This window comes from Lactuca serriola, chromosome 5, assembly GCF_051521515.1.
Source record: "Lactuca serriola cultivar US96UC23 chromosome 5, Lser_US96UC23_V15, whole genome shotgun sequence".
NCBI classification, from domain to species: Eukaryota; Viridiplantae; Streptophyta; class Magnoliopsida; order Asterales; family Asteraceae; genus Lactuca; species Lactuca serriola.
Window position 1 is genome coordinate 280,604,412 of NC_136412.1, and position 25,448 is coordinate 280,629,859.

Here is a 25,448-nt window from a genome sequence, read left to right on the forward strand (position 1 = left end):
GTGGTATTGATGCGGTTATGTATCGAGTATTTGATACATGTACTTAAAATCTTCTATAGCTGGTAATTTTATAAAATTTGGATTGTTACATCAAGATTTGTTATTTTGTTCCTCTGTTACCTCTATTTTTGATTTCTTGTAGTGTTGATAGTCACTAGTTTTCATAAATGATACGCCAACATGGGTAGTGAATAGTAATCGGAAGAAAGTTATGGGCACGATTTAAAATTTGTGAGAATGCCAAGTATGTAAATGAAAATTTTCAGACAATTTGACGAATCTCAAGGGCTAGACTAGAATCCGGTGCGATGTCGTTTAGCCTTATTCTCATGCTTTCAGCTTCTACGACACTCCTGCCATCTTTCTCGATCATGTGAGCAAATGCAATGTGTCCTTTGAAAAGCGGGTTTTTGCTTTTACTCTCTCTGATAATCGATTGTTAACCTATAGTGCTAGTAGGTCTGGTGGCTCCGCCGCCAATGTCTTCGCCGGCTCCTGGAACTTCTCCGCCGTCACCTCTCGATCCGTCAGTAAGCAACACCACTACCTCTCCGACAGCGACCTTCCCCCTCCTTCCTCCGACAAATGCAACTTCTATTGGTTCTGAACCTACTCTTTCGCCGCCGGCTCAAAATCGATCTAGTAGTAACAGTGCATTGATTGCGCTTGGAATCGGAATAGGCATTGGCGGTGCTGTTGTGCTTGTGTTCGTTGGCGTTTTCGTTGTTTGGTACAGGAGACGGAAGAGACGTCGTCGTGCCTTGTCGGAGTCTTCTGCTCCATTAGGGTTTAAAGGTTAGGTGTTTGATGATGCCATGTCTTCATTTGATTTTTGATAGGTTATTTTAATTTTTTGTCGACTTTAATGGCTGTTTCGGGTGCTTGATAGTTGATACTCCCTCCTCCCTCCTGCCTGCTATCGATCATAGATTTTCACAGACATGATGTTTTTCGTATCAAAAATTGATAAGAAAGCACGTAAATCGAATCTGGACTTATTTGGGGGCAGAGTAGATGTTAGATAAGATGAGTAGTTTCAATTATTAATTGTTTGTTCCACAATACTCACTTTGAATTTTGAGGGGAACTAATTAACTGAATCTGAATCTCATAGTGAATAGATAAAAAATGTAAATGCATTACAATTCATAGAACAGTTGCCTCATATAGTTCATTGACTGATGCTGTAGAGGATTAGATTTAGAAATGAATTTTATATGTGATTTCATGTAAGACAAACTACACCACATACATCAATTCCCAATCCAGGATCTCCTGTAAGAATTTATACATAAAATAGCCTAACCTATTTAGTGCATTATTAAGTTATACTATGAATTGTTGACTTCAATGAAGAAAGGGTAATAAAACTCTTCTGAGAAATTCAAATGTTGCAGTAGACTCTAATTTCTAAATGAATAATGATCCCAAGTGTAACATCTTATAAATAAGGGTTCAATTCCACCCTTAGATTACTCACTTAATTTAGTATCAATCCATCATGACTGAGAGTAGAATTAACCAGTCTATCAAACATCAAAAATGCTAGTGTTGATGATCTTATATTGTTTCATATGCTAATTACGTGTTGATATGCATAGCATATCAATCTTGTAATCCCACAAGACCTTATGAGAGTTCACAAAACTAATACTTTCAAGTTCACAAAACTAATACTTTCAAGTCACTAGTGGCAATGCACTGAAATCACAAATATTTATTTTAATCTTTTACCCTACAAAATACACAACACCATTTAGTGTTATCTTAATGGTTTCATATATTAACAATTTCTTGTGGTTTTCTTTTTGTAGATGAATTTGGGATCACACCTCAAAACTGGCAACACAATGCTCCTTCATCAAAGGAAAATATAAACGGATTGCCACCAAAGTTCACCAATTCACCACTAAACGCATCATGTTTTCAGTTACCTTCACTGGGTTCCTCAGCCCCTCCTCCTCCTCCACCACATTCAACAAGCAGTGCAGGGTCTGAAAAGCAAAACCCACAGCCACAATCAACAATGGGTCAGGGTTACCCAAACTCCAAGACCATATTTAGTTATGAAGAATTAGCAACTGCAACACAAGGCTTTTCACAAGTCAATCTCCTTGGTCAAGGTGGTTTTGGGTATGTCCATAAAGGAGTCCTTCCAAATGGTGAGATAGTTGCCATTAAACAACTGAAAGTTGGAAGTGGACAAGGGGAACGTGAGTTTCAGGCTGAAGTTGCTATAATTAGTCGTGTTCATCATAAACACCTTGTAACACTTGTTGGATATTGCATTTCTGGGATTCAAAGGATGCTGGTTTATGAGTTTGTTCCAAACAAAACCCTGGAGTTCCATTTACATGGTAAAAAGAACATTCTTAAATGAACAAAAATCCTCCTGAAAGTTTTTCATAGGATAATAAATATGCAAAATACTAGTTTCTTGACTCCTTTTTAGACTTCTACAGACCCTCTGTTTTGTGAATTACAAAAAAAAAGATATTTATTTTTTCAAAAGTCAAAAGGGCTAAATTGGAAAAATGTATGGAGCTTTAATAGGTTGTTATATCTGGAGAGTTTGACATGGCAGGAAAGGAACATGGGCCTTTGAATTGGGAAATGAGGATGAAGATTGCTTTAGGATCTGCAAAAGGATTAGCATATTTGCATGAGGACTGTGAGTATTCTTTCTTTGTTGCTTTTAATAATTATAACTATTTTGGTGTAAGATATTTGATGAATTTAAATTGCAGGTCAACCTAAGATCATTCATCGTGATATCAAGTCTGCAAATATACTTCTGGATATCAATTTTGAGCCAAAGGTAGAAACTGCTTGTATAATAAAAATAATAATAATAATATGTCTTAGTGAAATAAACATTTTTTATTTTAATTTATTCAGGTTGCTGATTTTGGACTTGCTCGATTCACTTCTGAAACCGATACCCATGTTTCGACTCGCGTGATGGGAACTTTTGGGTCAGATAATTATAATTATAATTTCTCCCACTTTATAGTATATGAAATAATACATAATTAGTATTCTTAAACGCACAAAAATACAATTTTGTTTTGCAGTTATTTAGCTCCAGAGTATGCTCTTACTGGAAAACTGACAGAAAAATCAGATGTCTTTTCCTTTGGTGTGATGCTTCTGGAATTGATTACTGGACGCCGACCTATCGACAAAGCCCAATTCTTGGACGATAACATTGTCGACTGGGTAAGTAATGACTAATGAGTTTTTTTTTTTTTTTGTAAAGGTCTTCTGAAAATTGTGCTTAATACAGGCAAGACCATTGCTAAATGAAGCATTGGAAAACGGTGACTTCAGGTCTTTAGTTGATTCGGGGTTAAATGGTGATTATGATTCGGGTGAAATGTCTCGGATGATTGCTTGTGCTGCTGTTTGTGTACGTCATTTGGCAAGGCGAAGGCCATCAATGACCCAGGTATGTTTTATCTATTTCTAAAAACCTACACATTGCTATAGTTGGGTATGTTTTTGAAAGTATTTGTTGCAGATAGCAAGAGCGTTAGAAGGGAACCTGCCATTAGAGGATTTAGACGAGGGTTTGAAACCAGGACACATAAAATTTAACGCTTCTCATGAGAGCTCTGATTTTGATACTGCACAGTATAGAGAAGAGTTAAAAAAGTTCCAGAAAATGGCATTTGAGAGTCAAAATAACTCAAGTGTATGGAGTGCACCCACCACAAGTTTTGGTCAGCAGCCATCTGGATCTAGTAGTTCAACACATGATCTAGGCTCGACCAAACTAGTTCAACAATAATTTTAGAGTTTATTTGGATCAGATAAGATATGATTGTGTTTATATACAGCTTTTTTATCCTTGTACAGAAACAGACTCGGGATTTTGGTTTTTGATTAGTTGAGGACCCCAATGTTTTGGTGTGATATTAGTTGTGGGAGGTTTTCTAGGACAATATTTGGATGTGTTTGTGACTTTATGTTATTTGAACTTATGATAATCAGATTTAAAAGAAATGATGAACTGAAACCAAGGTATAGATAAGATTTTGGTATAAAAATCATTATCGTTTTCATGTAAAATTATGTTGCAATTCTGTGTCATTCAATTTGGATTATATTGTATTGTATTGTATTGTCTACAATGAGTCGAATGGAAAGAAGAGTAGGGAAAACGAAACAAGCTAAACTGAATGAATCAATCCAAGGTTGCTAAAAACTGTATGCAAATACGTATATATAATTTTGTAATACTATTTAATACTTTACATATTTATATTATTCAGAAAATAACAAAAAAAAAAAAAGATGTTTGTTGGTTAAACCAACTAATACTATATGGAATGATACAAAGGGTTAACCTTTTGGTGCTATTTATCTAAGATTTATTTTCTCAACGATTGAAATAAATCTAAATACTTTAGGATGGTTAAACCTTTGGTGGTATTTATCTAAGGTTGTTGAAAAATTATTTTGTATTATAGAATGAATAAAATATAGAAAATGCCATTGACTAAAAATCACCTTGTCATTTTATGTCACAACAAGAAAATTCATCAATCACAAACGATCTCCCGGAATTGTGTCATTATTTTCGGCCAACATTAAATTTTTTTGTCACAAATTACAATCAGTCAATTTGGGCCAAGATGATCAGGTAAAGAAAAATTCAACGGAGACAATATTCTTTCTCGATTTTACAATAATTTGTAATTCATTTTGAATCAACCACCTGCATATTTATGATTATGTTGATTATTTTTAACCTTCAACCTTCAAACATCATCGGTCTTATAGTAACAAGCAGACAACTCGAATGGACAAATTGTTTTTCTTGTCATATATCTCTGTGGATGTTTCCGTACTTCTAAATACACCACTCCGATCACACATTAAAATAATTTTCAACACATAATCACATGGTTTTGTCTTTGTTCTTTTAATAACAACCACATACCCAAGAGAGCATGCCACATTCTGTACCCACTTTCTATTAAATTTTCAGGATTGCTAAAAACCTAACGAATGAAAAAATCAAAGTATAATATTTGGTAAGCCTTACGAACATATAACATCCAAAAATATATACTAAAGCTATCAATAAAAAATAATATCTTGTCAATGTGAAAACTATTCATTGTCTATAAAAGGTTTTAGACGTGTATAGAATGGTGAAAACGTTTGATTTGATAAAAATCTTCTTATCGTAGTTTGATGAATGTTGAAAGCTTTTGATTCGTATTATCATTTGATTCATTTTATTTTATAACCCGAAATTTGTTTGTCAGTTATGAACTCGTGAATCATATTAATTGTGTGTGATATAAAATAAGTAAATAACCCATGTCTTTGTTTGTATTTGGATGAAAAAGAGTAAGTGAACATATACGGAAAGGAGATTGGGTGGATCAAGACAAATATTAATAGGAGTTATGCTAATTACCCACTAATATAAAAAATCATATTTTTTTAAATTTTTTTTAGGAATAATAATAATAATAATAATAAAACAAAACAAAAGAACAAAAAAGAGTCAAAATCATTTTTTATGTGATTGATATTAGAAGGTAATAAATGTTAATTAAGGATTTAAGGAGTACAGTTAGTAATGAAAACTATAGCACCCATTGATTATTACTTATTAGATCTCTGAAGTCTGAAGAACCCCATCAGATTAATCATGTATGCCCTAAACTGCAATAACATATTTGTTATCAATGGTTCATGTATTAATTTTCTAATTTCTACAGTTATTTTGCCGCGTGTTCTTGTTCGTCATCTGCATTTTTACAAACGAAACTGCAAATTCTCTCGTTCTCTCTACGTCTCTACACCATAAACACACACAGATATTGCTGGTCGTGAGGATAGATCAGTGTTAGTATGGCTTCTCGAAGGAGAATGCTTCTCAAGGTCATCATCCTCGGAGACAGCGGGTAAATAATAAAATGCGATCAAATGCAAAACAAATAAATGATAGGAATCTGAGGTTTCTGTTTTATCATTTTCGAGATTCAAATCATGTTTATTGCAGAAAACTTATGAATGAATTAATACGTGCAATATCTGTGCTAATCTACGTTTATTTAATAATCTGTTGTAGGGTTGGGAAGACGTCTCTGATGAACCAGTAAATTCTAATTACCTATCTCCTTATTTTCCAGTATGTTCTGGACTCTGATTTCGTTTCACATTGAATAATTTTGATAGGTATGTGAATCGTAAGTTTAGCAATCAGTACAAGGCAACCATTGGAGCTGATTTCCTAACAAAAGAGGTTCAATTTGAAAATAAGCTCTTCACAATGCAGGTGAGATTACTGTGTGTCTGTATAAATTTTTTGTTTGTGTGTTTATGTTACCATTGATTAGTCGATAAGTTTTGATTATATTTTCAAGATATGGGACACTGCTGGACAAGAAAGGTTTCAAAGCCTTGGTGTAGCTTTCTACAGGGGTGCTGATTGTTGTGTTCTTGTATATGATGTAAATGTCATGAAATCATTCGATAGTCTTAACAACTGGCGTGAGGAATTTCTAATTCAGGTGATTATCGATTCAATTCAACCATGTTATATAGATATATCTGATATTCTGTATCCCGTTTCCTTAACCAAATTTCTGAAGAAAAAAAAATGTGTCTTCATTCTTCTTCAGGCAAGTCCATCTGATCCTGATAACTTTCCCTTTGTTCTATTGGGGAACAAAATAGATATTGATGGGGCCAATGGTCGAGTGGTAGGTTAATGGAATTCTTTTATACCATATGTTTGTGCTTAAGTTTAAAAGGTAACATAACTACTGATTGCAGGTTTCTAAGAAGAAAGCAAAAGCATGGTGTGCATCTAAGGGAAACATACCTTACTTTGAGACTTCTGCAAAAGAAGGAATTAATGTGGAAGCTGCTTTCCAGTGTATAGCAACAAATGCTGTTAAGAACGAACCAGAGGAAGAAACGTAAGTTTTACTCATAAAGCTAATTTGAGGAAATTCCCATACGCTATATAACAGTTTTACTTTTTTAGTCTGTATTTGTTGCACATGAGAAGCTTTCTAGGGTTCATTTTGATGATTACAAGGAGGGCATTAACGCCTTGTTCCACCTTTTAGAATGAGAAAAAAAAAAAAAAAAACATTTCGATTTTTACATGTGAGTAACTTGGTTATGGTTATAGGTATTTTCCTGAGACGATTGATGTTACTGGGGAAGGGCGTCAACATAGGTCTAATGGATGCGAATGTTAAACCACATCGTATATGGAGTTTATGAAGCTTTCATGCTATCCCTTCATTGATATCAATGTTACACTGAATTTTTGGATTTTTTTTTTCTTTTTTTCAGATATCATTATTTTATTTGAGAAAGATAATAATGTTCCAATCCTTCTGGTAACATATTTAGGCAACGGTACATCTAACTACAATCTGATCAATTCAAATACTAGACCCAATTTTCTTTTTATCACAATATACTAAAATGACTAAATTACCCAGAATTGATGATCTTTTTGACCATCAAGGAGGATAAATCTTGAGTAGTCATGTAGAACACAAAGAATGAATGAAGAAGTATGTCATCATGGTGCATGTTGTGTGATATAGGGGTGACAATTGATGACACGACACGATAAAAATACATGAAACGAAACGAAACTGAGACGAAATTGAAATTCGAATTCGTGTTCGTGTCAGGTGTAAAAAACACGATGTCGTGTTCGATTTCAAAAATTGACACGAAATTGACACGATTTAACATTTTTTGTCGTGTTTTCCGTGTTATGTATGAATAACTATTAATTAAATACATTAATTTTTATTTCATGTTATCTTTGTCATGTCGTGTCGTGTTTGTCGTTTTTAATCAGTTCGTTTTCGTGTTAGTTAAAAAAAACACGAGATCGTGTCGTGTCGTGTTCGTGTTACATAAAACATTGTCGTGTCGTGTCGTGTCAGACAAAAACACGACACGATGGCCCGATTTGTCACCCCTAGTATGATATAAAGAATTTAAAGGATTCCACACTACTCAAGGCAACATGACAAGAAGGAAACATACCCCATGAAAAGAAAGTAGATTAACACAAAAGCTCACTAGCAGTGAAACAACTGATGGGTTTTGGACATAAGAACTTTACCTATGTGCACATACAACCCTATAACTTGGATCTAAGTTTTACTAATTGAACATGCCATAATTCTAAGACTTTCATGGCTAGATCTAAGAACAAAACATATGAAAAAAGATCTAGAATAATACCTTGAGTTACTTGCTTGAAACCTTCTTCTTCTTGGAGCTAAGAGTCACAAATGTCACTCATCTAATGACTTACAAACACCAACTAGCAAGAAGGTGACTTGAGAGAGATGAGGAAGAGGGAAGTCGGCACTAGGGTTTCTCCAATCACAATGGTGGCCGATTTCCTCAACCCTATGTGTCTATTTATACTGTGAGCTCCTAGGGTTTCACCCTTAAACCCTAATTTGATAACTTAGTCTCAAAGCAATCCAAATCCCTTCCCAAATAAGGCCTTGGACGATTTCTAGGTGATCCATATCCCTAAAATCGTCCAACCCTATATCCATAAGGATTATCAGCTTAAAATACAACTTTCATACATTTGACAGTTTATACCCCTTTATTCAATTAATCTCTTTAAGTCACTAATTAATTCCTTATTAATTATGACTTATATTAATCAAATAATATTATTATTCTTTTAACATATTATTCTTATAATATATTAATAATAATATCTCTTCTCTCTAAATCACTCTATCAAGTTGCTATGGTGAAGGCAACCCAAAAAGACCATGCACAATCGGGTCAAGTACTTACCAAATATAGTTACAGCCTTAGACACTAATCTAACAACAACTTCACAGGATGATCGCTATGTCTTCGACTAAAATTCCCACTATCCATATTGGATATGAAATCTTATCATTTTGCCCCACTGATTCCAACTTTTGTCTTTAGAATGCGTTGAACACTTCAAGGATTAAGATAATCATATCTTTAAGACATCTTTTATGGTCAAACGGTCCATTAGTCTAAACTAATTCCAACAAATATTTGACTAGTATCTTTGTCATAATCGTGACTTGTATTTTATCATAAGACTAAGAGTTAAATGATCTCCAAAATCCAATCCTCTTGGATCTTTGGAATACATTCAAGTTCATGGCAATTTCATAAACAAAGTTTGAACCAACAATTATGTTAAGGGAAAATGACTTACGAGCCCAACGAAGTTTTTAAACCGTTCAAAAAATCTCAATCATGTTTTGACTGTTCAAGAAAACCCAACAAACTTAACATTTTGTCTAAAAAAGCCCAACTAAGTTCCACTTTTGTTCAATTCTATGAAAGTCAAAGAAGAGAATGACTTATTACCGTATTGGGAAAATGAGTTATCAGACCAACGAAGTTTCCAAACTGTTCAAAAAACTCCAATCATGTTTTGTCTGTTAAAAAAAAATCCAACGAACTCAACCTTTTGAACGGAGAAAACATGATTGGGGTTTTTTGAACGGTTTGGAAACTTCGTTGGACTTTTTTAGACAAAATGTTAAGTTTGTTGGGTTTTATTGAACATGCAAAACATAATTGATGTTTTTTAAACGGTTTGGAAACTTCATTGGGCTTATAAGTCATTTTCCATTATGTTAATATATTGTTACTCATAATTTTGCACACACCAAAACAAGCAATTTCAAATTTTAAATTTTTTTTATCAAAGCTATTTAAGAAATTTTTTGTGGAAAGCATATGATAAAAAAATATCAACATTTATCATAGTCTAATCACAAGAAAGAAAAATAAAAAGACATCTAATCCTATGGATGTGCTCGTCATCCATGATAAGATCTTGACCTCCTTGCTCAATATGACTTAGACTTTTATAGATAATACTCTACAGTCTTAAGTCTATCATACAACTTCACGTAGGATATATCAGAGCTTTGTAAGTAATCAACATAGTAATTAAAAGAGTTGGTCAACAAGTCAAGAATAATGGTATCATTCAATATATTTTTTATAATTAACATGCTTAAAGAATTAAACAACATATTATCAAGAATAAAATTTTCTAAAGAATATGGATTTTATTTTTTAAGAATCATTAATTACATTAATTCGTAAAGAATAAGACTAAACAATTATTACATTCATTCTAAAAAAAATGATTAATAATTGTTTAAGAATTATATTTATTTTTAAAGATTAAAACTAAGAATGCTTTAAAAAATAAAAATAAAAACATTAAAATCTAACAAAAACCCTAATCCATTCTGAAAGAATATTATTATTAAGAAACACTTTATACATTCTGACAAAATACATTCTGCTAGAATACTCTCGTTCTCCATGTTTTGTTCTTTTTCCGCATCAATGACAACCTCTTCAAAATTTATATCCACAAAGAAACATAATCAACTTTAAAGTATTAAAACTTTTAGTATATTCTAAAAGAATAAAACTATAAATTATAACAAGACATGTTAGACATTAAATACTTTTAATTTACTCTAACAGAATGTAATACTCGAGTCACTTGATCCAAATAATCGACTTAATCTAATTACAATGATTCTAGAGCCTACATTGTAGATGACAATACGTTGGAAAAATATCATATTATTATAAGCAAGAATGTGGGAAATATGACAGTTCAAAGATCACAAAAATTTTCTAAACAAAGTAAAAGTGTTAAAAATATAGATGTAACATTCAATGTTCGAAGGACTGTAACTCAACCAATATTAATCCAATTAAAATGACTTATGAACCAAACTTGTAGCTAACACAAAGTAGAACATGAAGAATTAAAATTTTCAAATCATTCCAAGATAGTATGAGAGAGATATGATAGTTCAAAGATTATTTGATTCAAGCATTTTAGCAAACAATTGGCGGACACACATTGGATGCTCAGATCTTTATACTTTATTTGATGAAACATATAACATATGTAATTAAAAAATACATGAATGTGACTAAATTTCCAATAAAAGAGTGTATACCTTCAAATACTAACAAGTAATTTGAGATTTCATGCCATAAAATCGAGATTTCATTCTGACAGAATTAGAACTTGATCTTCCATTCCGGAAGAATTGCTGTCAGATACACCCATAATAAAAAATTTGTGGTAATTATCCAATCAAGATCACTACTCTGTACATAAAAATTATACTTTTAATTTTTCGAATTTCTTGTTGGAGCAAAAGCCTTCAAATTTCTTGTTAGAGAGAAGGGTTACCGTTATATACGCAATTAATAAAGGATGCCGAATCATCGACCGAATCCTATGTTTCATCCTAGTTTATTTGATGTGTATACCTGTTTTTCAGTTGGCCTTATGTATATTTAGGACAATGTGTCTTATTGGGCTTAGTATGTGCTTAGTTTCGGACAAAAAACATAAACAAAAAAAAGTTCCAACCAGAGTATAGGGTTAGAAATTATCCCCATAATGTGGTTTCTTTTTTCCTTCATCCCTAAAGTTGTGTTTAGGGTTAGAAATCAAGTAGAAGAAAGATTAACAATTACTCACCAAATTAGAGGTTCCTGATGAAGAAGGAAGAAGGGTGTGATAATTGTTAAACACAAAAGCCTTTCTTTAATCGAATATGAAATACACAGAATTTGTGTTTCTATTTTTGTTCGCTCCTGATGAAGGAGAATCAAATCAAGGGGAAGATGGTTTGTGTGGGGGTTGATACACATGGTTTGCATAATGAAGTAATAGAAGAAATTGGAGGGCTTATTGTTCTGGGGAAAGAAGAAGATGGTGTGGTAGCCATAGAGAAGAAGGACAGTGGCGACAGTGGTGGAGTAATCTGACATTGTAGCCGTAGGGAAGAAAAATGAGGAAGACGGAACCTGTAGGTTTTTTCTACAGATTTGACTTTGACATCCTATATTTAAAGGGATATTAAAAGATACTAATTATCTACCATAATTAAATATGAAAAGATTACTATAATACCATTAAATGATTTATTTAATGATTTATTATTTTCTCAATTCTTATTGGTGCATACATGCATATAATAGTTGCTAAAAACATTTGAACCTAGCTCTCTCTCTCTCTCTATATATATATATATATATATATATATATATATATATATATAATACAAAACCCTAATTCTCCCATACACTTACTGACTAGACCGTTAGAGTCTCGCTTCGTGACCCCCTCCCAGACAACGACTAACGTCGGCCCGTTCTTTGTTGTGATTCTTAGGCTTAACCAAACGAAGGAACCCACATTTGACATTAAGACAAGGAGACATATCACAACATTTGGAGCCATCCGGGCGTGTACTTAGAGATACACAACCTTCAAACAACCCTAGACGACGGAAATGACGAAAAAAGGACATGTGGCATCCGATGGGGGAGAAATAAGCCCACTCAGATCAATATCGTCGCCCGATGGCACACAACCATCTGCCTCAGTCGAACAAGCCTCTACCCACATGCCAACAACACAAATGCCAGGTCCAACAAGGGGAACCGAAGCGACAGCAATCGCATCCTTATGGCGACCACCATCTGCCGTAGCAGAGCAGTCAGTTACAACCGCGACCGCATCATCTCAGCCGATAATGACTCAAAAGTCATAGCCACCGATACAACAGGCTCAATTGTCGACTCAGTAGTCGCAACCGGTGGTTTCTCAGCCGCAGAAGCAACCGCAACAGGTGGACCATCCCTCGAATGGAAAACCCGACGAAGAGCACCATTTCTGCCTTTTTCCAGGGACTCTTGTAGTATGAGATCCCGCATTCAGCAATGATACCCCGACGAGCACATTGACACATATGAGTGGATGATGACTTCACTAAGGATGGAAAATCATTTCATGTGTACATATTTTCCTGTTACGTTATCTGTTAACACCGGAAAATGGTTCAAGGCGTTGCGACCGGGCAACATCCCGACTTTCCAACCGCCGTGATACCTTTTTCTTAACAATTTCATGCAACTACGAAAGGGGAAAGGAGATGCAAACTCCATAATGGCATGCAAGCAAAAAGAAGGAGAATCGATATGAGCATACTATGATAGATTCACAATGACGACACTCAACGTTCTGGGTCATGAAGAGTTCCTTGTGACTGGCGCCTTTACCCAAGGTCTACTCTCCGTGCCTTTGTCAAAAAAGATGCAGGGGACGGTACCTTATTCGAGAGACGAGCTCAAATGCAGAGTAGAAAAATACCTCCGACAAATCGAAGGCGATGAACGGAAGGAAGCAATCTGAAAGTCGTCACAAACGCGTATATCAAGCAAGTGGAAGCAAACTCCAATCACCGAGGCCACCATGACAGAAGCTTAGGGCTTAAAACAGACGACATTGAAAAAGTCCAGAAAGTACCCCGCACTCAGGAAAAGCGCTTCACACTTTGGCGTAATCCAAAGGGTAAAATGAATTAATCTGTTAAGTCGATTCTCCATCTTCTAGATCCAAGTTCTAATGAGGTCTAAATGATCAAAGCTTCTAGCTTTATCCATTAAGACCAACCAAAGCTCACAAGTTTTAGATTACCAAGTCCAAAATGACATAAATCATTCACAAAAAATGCATGGCTCCAAGAACAAGATCAAGATACCAACTTTTCAACTAGAAAAGGTCTAAATGACAATCCTTAGTACTTAGAAGGAGCTGGAGTCATCTAAACTCCAAACTCGCACCAAAATGAGACCAAAAGCATAAAAATGGACCATAAGATAGATCTAACAAACTAGAAGTAGAGGTTGAAGCTTTTTACTCAAAATGGTTAAGAAATGAAGTCACTTTGCTAAATCTACACTTTAGCTCTTCATCGAAACACTTTGCAAACACCTTAATCTTTAAGCCTCACACCAAAACATGAGAAATAAGCCTTCAATGAAGAATACAAGATGACAAGCCTAAGGGTTAATGACATTAAATACTCCCAAAAACCCTAAAAACACACATCTCAATGGGTCGAAAGCGCCCCTCGCTTCTTCAGATAAATTCTCAATTTTCTGGTTTTCAGCTTCAACTTCAACCAATCATAACTTCTTCATTGCAACTCCGATTTCGGTGATCTTTATATGTACGTGGAGGTATTGACGATCCCCATAATTCTATCCCCTTAAGTTAAATCATACATATCTTAATTCATTAATAGATGCAAAAGTCCAAAATGATAAACTTCCTGAAATTGAATGTTACATAGGAAGTGGGGGAATCAAGTATCAACATCTGATCGGTAGAAGGAGGGAGTAAAGGCACCACTCTTACCCAGCTAAAGTAGAATTTTTTTTTTGTAAATGTTTACGTAAATAATATATATTCACATATTAACTATATCATTTGCCTAAAATTTTGGCCCTATTTTTTTTAGGGCCATGTACAGTTATACACCCTACACCCCCTCGGTTCGGGCCTGGTCACCTAAGTGTGCACGCACTAATATAAGTATAAGTCACAGGGGTGGCGGTGAATGTGACAAGGTGACAACGAGGTTAAGACATGGTTGGTGAGTGAGACATGACTGGGTCATTCAATTCCAATTTTGATTTGTAGATATTAGAATCGAATTAAAGCATTTTGGGTTCTAGTTCTTAATTTTTTGAAATCCCTATCTATTAGGTACCATTCAGTTTTGGTTTCCATATAGAGCACCTTGTCCCAGATGATATCTAAAACCAAGATCGGTAGGTACATGTTATTTTTCTAAATAAAATATATTTTTATTTATATATTACTCTATAGCTGATGAACAACTTTCTTTGGAAAATTAAAGCTAATAAATACAAATGACATACACAAGAAAAAGAGAGAGAAAGGGGAGAGAGAGAGAGAGAGAGAGAGAGAGAGAGAGAGAGAAAGAAAGAAAGAGAGGGGGAGAGAGAAACGACAAAAGGGGTAATGGTTGTTGAATTTGGAAGCGAAATCTTCTGCTTAAGCATCAAATCCTATATCCTTTCTAGATTTTCTCTTCGAACTCAAAATATATGCATCTGATTCCCACAAAATTAGCTTTATATTGTCATGACTGTCAACATCTATTTCTCTTTTACACCGTTCGAATGAGACTATACAGTATGTTGTTATTGTTGTACGTAGTTAACCATTCTTGTGTTATGTAACAAGTACTCGTGTGGTAGTTTCTTATGAGAATACACCGAAACCCAAATGAAATGCATGAGATAAAACTAAGTAGCACACAACATAATAACTTTTCCATCAGCTACTAGCTTGCATTTATAATGATTATACACATCTATGTGTTTTGTTCTGACACGGAATGTTGGTTTTTCTCATTGCAATAATGGATCTGTTGCCACAATATATAATTGTAGTTTCCTTTTACTAAAGATGAAAGGCAAAAACTCCTTCATCAACACAATAAGACAGCGGCTTTTCAATCTATGGGATCAAGATCTCATGTTTCTTTGCACCATTCCAAGGGTAGGGTTGCACTCTGGCAACTAGTATTGTTTCTATGATGTAAGACGATATTTTTTTCATTTTTTGTATCTTCCATAGTTTCTTTTTGACTTTGTGAATATCTTGTCTTTAGCTCTTTGATCTTTTGATGTTTTCTTTTCTATTTTTTAGCAACATCCTTCCAAGTATATATTTAGTCTCCTAATAACTAATTATATTGTTTAGATTTTGTAAGCTTTTTTTGGAAATCATGAGGAAAGACCAAAATGGTAGTATGTATTCTCATAACAAACTAATTTATAAGATATTTTTTTTTGGAAAGGGAACTTCCCTAACGAGGGTTTCCGGGCCAGCTTACGCGCACCGACTAATCCCCCGCTGCAAACATGAGACTTTGTCTCATGCCCTGGAGTCATTGCAGGCGAACCTCCATGGCCACAAGGGCTGAGTAGTACCAGGATTTGAACATGAGTCAATAGGTTATACACCATATCTTCCACATGTCTTACCAAGTCACCACAACCCAAGTGGTTAAGATATTTGGTATTAGTAGTTTAAGCTTTAAGGTTGTGTTTGACGCATCATAACTAGCTGATAAACTAGTTTTTTTTTCAATTATTTTTTTAAATTGTCATGTTTGACAAACTAAAAAATAGCTTATAAGATAACTTTTTAAAAAGCTACTTTAAGAGTTTTTTAAAAAATTCCAAATATACCTTTAATTAATTATAAAAAAACACATTCTTTTAGATGCCTATTTATGTCATTTTATATATTTCCATTAATTTATCAACTAGTTTTACCAAACATCATTGTTTATTAGCTAATTTTTCAGCTACCAGCTAGCTTTTTATATAACAACTAACTTTTTAGCTATCAACTAAGTTTTTAACTAGCACGTCAAATATAACTTAAATAATTTGTAGGCAATAGTGCTCCTCCCTCGTGGCCCTCAAAAAAAGATATACTTACCGATCAATATTGAATAATCCGTTATATTCCTAGAAAACAACCAAACGTAATAAAAAAGAAAAATCCATTCGGTGATTTGGTTTATTTTATTTTTTTGTTACTCACTCGATCTTGGACGGAGGGGTATCCTTTTATAGAGTTTTCAGTTTCACTCGTTTGCATCTGGAGTCTAGACTATTGATATAGGTTTTTATTACATTGTTTTAACTTCTACAAGTACCAAGAATATTTTATAAGTATAATTCAAGAAAATTCTAATAAACTACATATGTATTCCGAAACATTTCATAATCTTCTGAATAAACTCAGCGTGCCATATTACTACCAAAGAACTTAAACCCACCAACGTATGATGAATCTAGAATTTTCTATGACCCTAGCAACTCCATGTAATGCATAGAAAACAAACAATTAAGTACATGGTGAACATGACAACGTGTTATCTTAATCTATGATAGATCTAAAATTTCCGTCTATCAAACTTATGATCGTAACAAAAGAATTTCAAGAAATACAAACACATTTCCAATTTTTTTTTTTTTTTTTTCTATTTTGCATACTATAGATTCTTTAGAGGGATAAACACGATATTTCTTTTTATGAGCCATTATTGATAACGATAACTGACTACTCTTTAGTTTGTCCTCTTTATCTCTTATAAATTACAATTTCGTAATCAAATGAAGGATTTAAAGAGAATTCAAAATTGAATGTTTAAGATAATGAAAGAAATAATAAACCTCCCATATGCACCTAACAGAGAATAATTTAGGATGACACAAGTCTGAGAAATGATGCATGAAATCAGTTACATACGGCAAAATTAATTCGGAAAATAGGTACAGGTCTCAAATGCATCCAAAAACAACCATTCAAGTTTTTTTTTATTTAAAAAAAAATTGTTTATAGTTGTGGAAAATCAAAATACTCGAGTGTTTTGAGATCATCTTGTGAAAATGGATACAGAGCATTAACTAGTAATACTTGTAAAATAGCTAGTCCATGACCTTGAGTTAACACCAACACAATTACTTGTCTAAAAAATTGTTTATGGTAATGTCTTCCAAGTTAATATTGAGAGATGATGTTACAATGTGTGACATAAAAAGCAACATTGACGACTTTGGAAGACATAAAAAATACTTAAAGAACTAAGGGAGTGTTTGTTTTATCTTTTCAACCAACTTTTTAGGTAAAAGATGTTTGGGAAAGCGAAAAGATCTTTTAAAAAAATTGTTTATAGTTGTGGAAAATCAAAATACCCAAGTGTTTTGAGATCATCTTGTGAAAATGGATACAGAGCATTAACTAGTAATACTTGTAAAATAGCTAGTCCATGACCTTGAGTTAACACCAACACAATTACTTGTCTAAAAAATTGTTTATGGTAATGTCTTCCAAGTTAATATTGAGAGATGATGTTACAATGTGTGACATAAAAAGCAACCTTGACGACTTTGGAACACATAAAAAATACTTAAAGAACTAAGGGAGTGTTTGTTTTATCTTTTCAACCAACTTTTTAGGTAAAAGATGTTTGGGAAAGCGAAAAGATCTTTTAAAATCAACTTTTCAGAAAGAAGAAAAATGAGCATTTGGAAAAGTCACGTATCCGTGACTTTTTGGAACTTTTGAAGCCCTTAACACTTAAATTACTCATATACCCTAATCAATAAGCCTTTGGAACTTTTAGTCATTTTACATATAAAAGTTAAACCAAATACCTTTTAAAAACAACTTTTGACTTTTGTTTCTCAAAAGCTAATACAAACACATTTTTAAAAACATATTTTGTAAAAAGTCCTTTTGCAAAAAGGACTTTTGAAGGTAAAAAGATATCTCAAACACCCCCTAAATGAGAAACTATAAGGAAGAAAGGACAAAGGTTGGACAAGAATTGAAAGAAGTTAAAGGAGATGATATAGAAAATGGCTATATATATATATATATATATATATATATATATATATATATATATATATATAGAGAGAGAGAGAGAGAGAGAGCTAGGTTCAAATGTTTTCAGCAACTATTGTGTGCATGAATGCACCAATAGGAATTTAGGAAAAAAATAAATCATTAATAATAAATATAAGGGTATAATAGTAATCTATACTATAATTAATTATGGTAAATTGATACAATTAAATAATATCCCCTTTTAAATAAAGATATCAGTTTTAAAACCTCACCCCCACCAGATTAGGGTTGTACGCTCCCTCTCCATCTCATACAGTACCCACACACACATAGAGACCCGGTAGAACTACTCCACCTGCATAACAGGTGATGATCCACTTTCCGTCTTAGGCCTCCACACACAGAAAGTTCCAGAAGGTAGAGCTTCCAATTCATCGGCTTGATGATGAACACGAAGAAGATTCTTCTAGTTCATCAATGAACAGCTTCCGTAATGAACTGGTGATAGAATCAGAAGCATGAATGTCATTATCCTTTGATTTAACTTCATCCTTGATGAGAAGATCGCGATTGAAAAGAAGAAAAACAGTCCAGCCTTGTGAATCGAGTATAAAGATTTGTGCAGGAATCGGCTTCCAGGTATGTACTGTATTATCTTTTTTATTGTAAATTTAGTCACATTCATGTATTTACTAATTACATATGTTGTATGTTTCATCAAATGGAGTATAAAGATTTGTGCATTTGATTTGCCCGCCAAATGTTTGATAAAATGCTTGAATCAAATATTTCAGCCAATTTTTTTTGTAATATTTGAGGTATCATATCTATCTCCTACTAGCTTGGAATGATATGAAATTTGTTTCTGCATATTCTCCTTTGTGTTAGGTTCAGAAGTCATTTAAATTTGATTAATATTGGTTGAGTTATAGTCCTTCGAACATGCGATGTTACAGCTGTATTTTTAGCACTCTTTGTTCAGAAACATTTGTGATCTTTGAACTGTCATATTTACCACATTCTAAATTGTAATAAGTTGACCTTTTTCCAAAGTATTGTCCTCTATGTTAGCTACAATGTATTCATTGTAATTAGATTAAGTCGATAATTTGGATCAGATGACTCGGGGAATACTTGATCAAGTGACTCGAGTACATTCTGTTAGAATAAATTAAAAGTCTTTAATGTCTAACACATTCTGTTAGAATTATAGTTTTATTCTGTTAGAATATACTGAAAGTTATATTATTTTAAAATTGATTATGTTTTTTTTTTATTTAGGTTTTGAAGGGGATGCCATTGATGTGGAAAATGAAGAAAACATGGAGAACGAGAGTATTCTAGCAGAATGCTGTTATTTTTTAAGAATGTTATTCATTTTTGTTGATATTCTTTTAGAATATTTATAACTATATTAAAATGTATAAGACTTTTTGTCACAACTGGAAATTTTGCGTCATGTAATCTATACACTCAAGTTAATGTGAATCAAAAACTTAAGAACATGTGTGACACCTATGATTATGACATCAAAAACTTCAATCAAATACATCATACAAGTACTACAAATAGTCATCAAACAATTGGAAACTCTAGAAGTTCTTATTTAGGTCCACCTTGGACTAGAACTTCCTCATTGGATCCAAATGGACCAATAAGCTTTCAATTTGACTATCATGGGCTTAGAACCCTAATTGGGCTCTAATTGGACCCACATTAATTTATTTCAACATTTTGGGCCATATTGGGCCTAGAATGAAATGAATTAAAAGCTTTGATTCATGAATAACCTAAACTAGTCCAACAAAAATGTAAAAATCATCCTATATTCTTTTATGTTAAAACTCACCCAAACTAACTCTAATATTGGGCTTAGGAGCAAAAAGCCCAAATTTTCCTTTTTCCTTCCATGTTTTCGGCCCAAAACAAGCCCAAGAGGAAGGTTTGACTTTCTCATGCCACCTCACTTTTGCATGGGGGATATCCAAGCCTTTACACCCCAAACATCCATGCAAGACTCATTTCTCCAAGCAATCTATCCTCTTCTTCTCTCTCTCTCTCTTGCTCTCGGCCATATCCAAACACACACACAAAATTCACTCATTCATCTCTCAAAGAAACTCTCTCATTTCTCCTCCATAATTTCGAGATTTAAGAAGCTTTCAAGAGGATCCTTCCACAAACTCTTCACCTAAGGTATGATTATGCTTGGATCTATGACTTAGGTTCTTTGTATTATAAAAATCTTTTCTTAATCCATGCAAAAATCGTGATCTTACCTCTTAGAAGCATACCAAACTCGAGATCTTCAAGGAAAGGGTGCTAAGGCCAAAAATCACCAAGTTTTCTTCCATCTTTTCTTCAAAAACCGAAATCACACGCTAAGGTGAGCTTCATACCCCCTATTTTCTGTTTTTATGAGTTTTGTGGGGGGGAATACAAGTGAAAGTGTAGATCTATATGGGTTTTGTATGCCTTGTATGATTTCCATGCTTATTTGTGTGTTTTTGTGTGTTATAATGTTGGATCTAGCCATAAAACCCCTCAAAACCGAGATATGCCTTTTGTTAAATGATACTAGCATCAAGTATATTTCCACATACAAAGTGTTCCAAGAAAAATAGCTAAATGGCTTAGTAACATTTTCTATGGGCTAAAAACACAATTTTTGGACATAAAATGTGAAAAATACAAAGTTAAAGGGCCCAAATTGACATATCACGAATTCTGATGGATGAGGTGTGTCAAAACAGTTTCAATAAAACAATTTCTGGAAATATACTCATTTGGAGGATTAAAAACATAAATTTCAAGCTTAATGGGCTAAAAATGACATTTTCGGCCCAATGAGGCCCATTATGCGAGATTTTCTGTTTTGGAGGGCCAAAACTGTGTTTTTCTGTAAAACAGTGGACTATTAGTGTTCCAAGTCCTTTTCAAAGGTTTAAAATGCTTTTTAAATTTAAAAAGGACCAAAGTTGCAAAGATTTTACCATTTGGGCCAAAATTGTCAAAATTGCGAAAAAGAGGGGTTATAACCGAGAAAACTGCATTTTCAGGAACTTAAACTGTTTTCTATGAAAAATATGCTAAAAAATATTAATTTCAATAATTTTTGGTGTTAAAATGTCAAGAAAATTGATTTAAGGACCAAACCGGAAAGTATTTAATTAAAAGAATCGAAAAGGTGAATTTTACCAACAATGAGGGGTTGAAAACAGAAAACTTTCAAGGCTAATTCAATACACGCAAATTGATCAAATAATGGCACCGCGACTATCGATGAAATACAATACACAACAATACCAAAAGTCGTTGTTAAACGAATTGGTTCGGTCTCGAACCAATAAAAATCTGAAACTACTAACACGACGATACTACGATTCATACAAGTAACGTTTGGGAATTCAATATACATGCGAGTGTGCACAGACGTCTACGCACCATCTTTGGGCCCCAAAAGTGTAAAATCTTGTTTGTTGGGCCTAGCTAGCCCAATGACCTGATCTTAAGGCCCGAAGACCTCTACCTTACGAAGTGTTGGGTTTTACCGATCTAACACAACGTAAAAGGACTTTCAATGGCTTGTATACTACTGGTCCCCAAAGGTCCTTTGGTATTGCTAGTAAAGTCGACATTTCATGCGAGGTGGGTAAGGGACCCCTCGTACATTTTTTTTATCCCCAACCGGCTAATGGAGTCATCGAGGCCTTCGTGTCCTCTTTCTCTTCGGATGTGGGACTACACGTAGTCAGGGCGGTTGGATAACGTGATTAGTACGGACGACGCCTACGGGATCGTTAGTATAGCTATAAACTGGTCGTTTGTGTAACGCGGGTTTGTAGTAATTAATCATGCTAAAAAATAATCCAACGTCGCCTGGGACTGATACTACACGCGTTGCAATGGTTTCAATGTAAATTCATGGAATTCAAAGAATTAGGAAAACATCGGGTTTTCCTAGGGTTTTCAATACATACGGATTCGAAATGCATACAATTTTAATGAACAATTTTTACAAGTATAGAAACAAACAAGCATACCTATGGATCTTCACAAACGTTTTCAAAAGCATTTCTTTTCAGAAAATATCGGATTTTCTGGTAGTTTTCAAACGATACGAAACATGGTTTTTCAAATACCGCTTATGAACTCACCAACATTTCACATGTTGACGTTTTTCAAAATACTTGTATTCTCAGGTAACCAGTGAATTCAAGGAAAATGTACTCAGTGATGGCTTGCAGTTTACTTATTAACAATTTATTTTGGGAATGTAATGTTTAAACAATGTACTCCATGTAAACTTTATTGGTTGTATTATATTAATGCATGGTGACGAATGTTGTTACGTTTCATATATATTCAATGTTATGGTATTCACTTGAGTCACGACAGCTCCCGAACGTTTCCGCCGCCTGGTTCGGGGGTGTGACACTTTTAGTCTGTAAGAATATGTATGAATTTGTATTTAAGCTCGGATGTATAAGAATATATTAGAATGTTTGTTATTTTTCAACATCTGATTCAAGAATTTTGTTTCTTTTCAATAATATTCTATTAGAATAAAATTCTGAAAAAATATCAATCTAACAACAAATATTCTAATAGAATAAAATCGGTAAAAATTTAAATTGAATTAATTAAAAAATTAAGATTTTTTTTTAAATTAGGAGAATTAATCATCCCTAAAAATCCGAAAATTTCCTTTTATAAATGTAGTTATTTGTCCAAAATACCATTTTTGCTAAAAATTGTGTGATTATATGGTACATGTTACCCCATTGTAATATCATACACTTTCAAATCATGTCCATTGATTAATTTCATCCGTTGGTCCATATCTGTGCATTCTGGCACACAATACTTAGTAAAAACAAAATAACCTAAGCATATATATATATATATATATATATATATATATATATATATATATATATATATAACATTAAATACAGAAAAATGAGCGAATTGTCACCAAATAATCAATTTCGATTGGAGATGATGTTACAATGTGTGACATAAAAAGCAACCTCAGGATAATTCCTTTTTGGATTCTCACAAGCAACTTTCACCAAGGCCAACGCTCTATTTGGAATTCTGATTCCCTTATGAAGCAATCAAATTCTATTGAGGCTCAAGTCCTTTTGGCTTTCTCACAAGCATCATTCAACAAAGCCAAGGCTATAGGAAATAGGAATTCCATTCATGGCCTTATGTTTCTTTCTTGAATTAATTATGTAAATGTTAGTGAGTGTCACATCATAATCATCACCACTTGAATGAGTGCAGTGTCAAAATCCTCCATTCTGGATTCGAAAAGTTGTTTGGTTGTGATCTCATAAAATAATCAGAGTACACAGAAGCAAATCATGTGTTTCTCATTCCCTACATATCCTTTGTTTTTAATTTTTTTCCTTCATGTGATGATAGTTGACAAATATACACATATGGATTTTTAACAATAAATCTTATACCGGTTGGTGAAAATGGAGACATTGGAAGAGGACCATAGTTAAGACGATGCTTATAAAATTAGGGACGATGCTACAACTATTTTGATTTTTGAATGTATCTAGTAACCAACATCATACTTTGTACCCATATTTCGGTGTTACAAACTTGCCACATATTTTATTTTTATTACAAATTTGGTCCTTCACCTTTATAAATTTTTATACAAATTTGTTTTTGTAATGTTTCTTTTTTGTTTTATTTGTTATGTAGAAAACAAGTTCTTTTTATTTTAACTTTTTTATGAATTCGTTTTTATAAGATTTAAAGAAAGTTGTAAAAAACAAAATTTTCTTTGGTTTTTTACAACTTTTAAATGTTCTTTAAAAGAGATGTAAAAAACAAATTTGTTAACAAAAAATTTTAAAACAAACTTGTAACGTGCGTAAATAGCAAAAGTATAATAATGAAATTTTGTTAAAAAATATAAGACTTTAAGCTTTTGTGCTATAAAACATCAAGATTTATAAACCTTTATAGTTATAAAACTACTTTTTTTATTCTCCCATCTATGTGGGATTAACTAAAAACCTACAAACTTCTTTGTTAACTTCTTCCAAATAAGTCATTTAACATAAAGTTCTCATTCATCTTAAATCCATTTTAGACGTGTCATATAGCAAAACGAATGTATCATGAAGCAGAACGTGGACATATAATTATTTGGGCATTTTAATAATGTTTAGGGTTAGATATTCATGCTTAAAAAAACTCATTTTTAAAATTAGTTAAAACCAATTTTCCAAAAATAAGTTAATTTATCAATAAATTATCTTAAATAGTTTATCAAAAAGCTAGTTTATAAAATAATTTATAAGTTATGATAAACTGTATTTATGATCTCGCCAAACTTTGCATTTTACTCGGTTTTATGGGGTTAAGCGTAGTGTTGCTCTCCAAAAACACTCAAAATCGTCGTGGTAGTGTAAAAAGGAAATTTGAAGCAGAAAAGTCATAAAATGCAATTAAATAATTTAGTTTTAAAATGATATAAATTTAAAAGTAATTACATCTTTTTTTGGCCTCTTTTATATCTAACAGACTAACATATATCTACTGTGATAAAACATGTATTTAACTTTTCAGACTAACATTTCATAGTCTTTCCCGTCTTCCAATTGACTCGTATTACCAATTCATTTTATCCCCAAAAAAAATCATAACTCAAAAATAATGACAAGACATAAATTATCCATTTAATTAAAGGATTGCGTCGCTGGGAGCCTGGGACCATATTAATTACTTGGTTTTGGTTTAAAAGGTTCTTTGTATTTTCTCTAATAGTCTATATCACCAAACTTGTATGTTACCTATTAAATACCAACAATGTATTTTCAGTTACCTGATTTTACCAGTTACCATATGCATTTTACCGGTTATCATTTATTGGGCCAATCATGAAATTTTGAAGGTCCTATGCAATTTAACAATAATAGGCCCAAAATATGAAAAATCTAAAAATTAAATTAAAACAAATATAACTTTTCATATTCTATTGAAAAATACATAGATTAAAATTTCATTCAAAATAATACACAAAAAGAAACTTGGTTCTACTTGAAAACAATCATCCTTCTAATATTCGTTGAAATAAACTTTTCAAATAACATCGTTATAA

At 33.0% G+C, this 25,448-nt stretch overlaps 2 protein-coding genes across 2 annotated transcripts; both read left to right on the forward strand.

Moving 5' to 3' along the window:
• The first annotated feature begins 305 nt into the window (after nucleotides 1-305).
• Nucleotides 306-4,071, forward strand: LOC145054443 (proline-rich receptor-like protein kinase PERK15). Its single transcript, XM_079002640.1, has 8 exons — nucleotides 306-795; nucleotides 1,815-2,357; nucleotides 2,585-2,671; nucleotides 2,748-2,818; nucleotides 2,899-2,975; nucleotides 3,075-3,219; nucleotides 3,287-3,448; nucleotides 3,521-4,071. Exons 1-8 carry the CDS (start codon nucleotides 480-482, stop codon nucleotides 3,788-3,790), a joined length of 1,671 nt encoding a protein of 556 aa, XP_078858766.1. The 5' UTR covers nucleotides 306-479; the 3' UTR covers nucleotides 3,791-4,071.
• Nucleotides 4,072-5,585: 1,514 nt separating this feature from the next.
• LOC145051660 (ras-related protein Rab7-like) lies at nucleotides 5,586-7,405 on the forward strand. The gene is made up of 8 exons (XM_078999525.1): nucleotides 5,586-5,670; nucleotides 5,739-5,924; nucleotides 6,092-6,118; nucleotides 6,199-6,298; nucleotides 6,387-6,533; nucleotides 6,645-6,725; nucleotides 6,799-6,944; nucleotides 7,163-7,405. The coding sequence occupies exons 2-8, from the start codon at nucleotides 5,872-5,874 to the stop codon at nucleotides 7,230-7,232; spliced, it is 624 nt and encodes a 207-aa protein (XP_078855651.1). The 5' UTR covers nucleotides 5,586-5,670; nucleotides 5,739-5,871; the 3' UTR covers nucleotides 7,233-7,405.
• Nucleotides 7,406-25,448: the final 18,043 nt, after the last annotated feature.

Excerpts from the sequence above, each read along its gene's own strand:
- LOC145054443 (XM_079002640.1), top strand. The coding sequence starts at position 480 with ATGTCTTCGCCGGCTCCTGGAACTTCTCCGCCGTCACCTCTCGATCCG. Across the intron at positions 796-1,814 it reads TGCTCCATTAGGGTTTAAAG|ATGAATTTGGGATCACACCT; the intron begins GTTAGGTGTTTG and ends TTCTTTTTGTAG. Across the intron at positions 2,976-3,074 it reads CGCGTGATGGGAACTTTTGG|TTATTTAGCTCCAGAGTATG; the intron begins GTCAGATAATTA and ends TTTGTTTTGCAG.
- LOC145051660 (XM_078999525.1), top strand. The coding sequence starts at position 5,872 with ATGGCTTCTCGAAGGAGAATGCTTCTCAAGGTCATCATCCTCGGAGAC. Across the intron at positions 6,119-6,198 it reads AAGACGTCTCTGATGAACCA|GTATGTGAATCGTAAGTTTA; the intron begins GTAAATTCTAAT and ends TAATTTTGATAG. Across the intron at positions 6,945-7,162 it reads AACGAACCAGAGGAAGAAAC|GTATTTTCCTGAGACGATTG; the intron begins GTAAGTTTTACT and ends TTATGGTTATAG.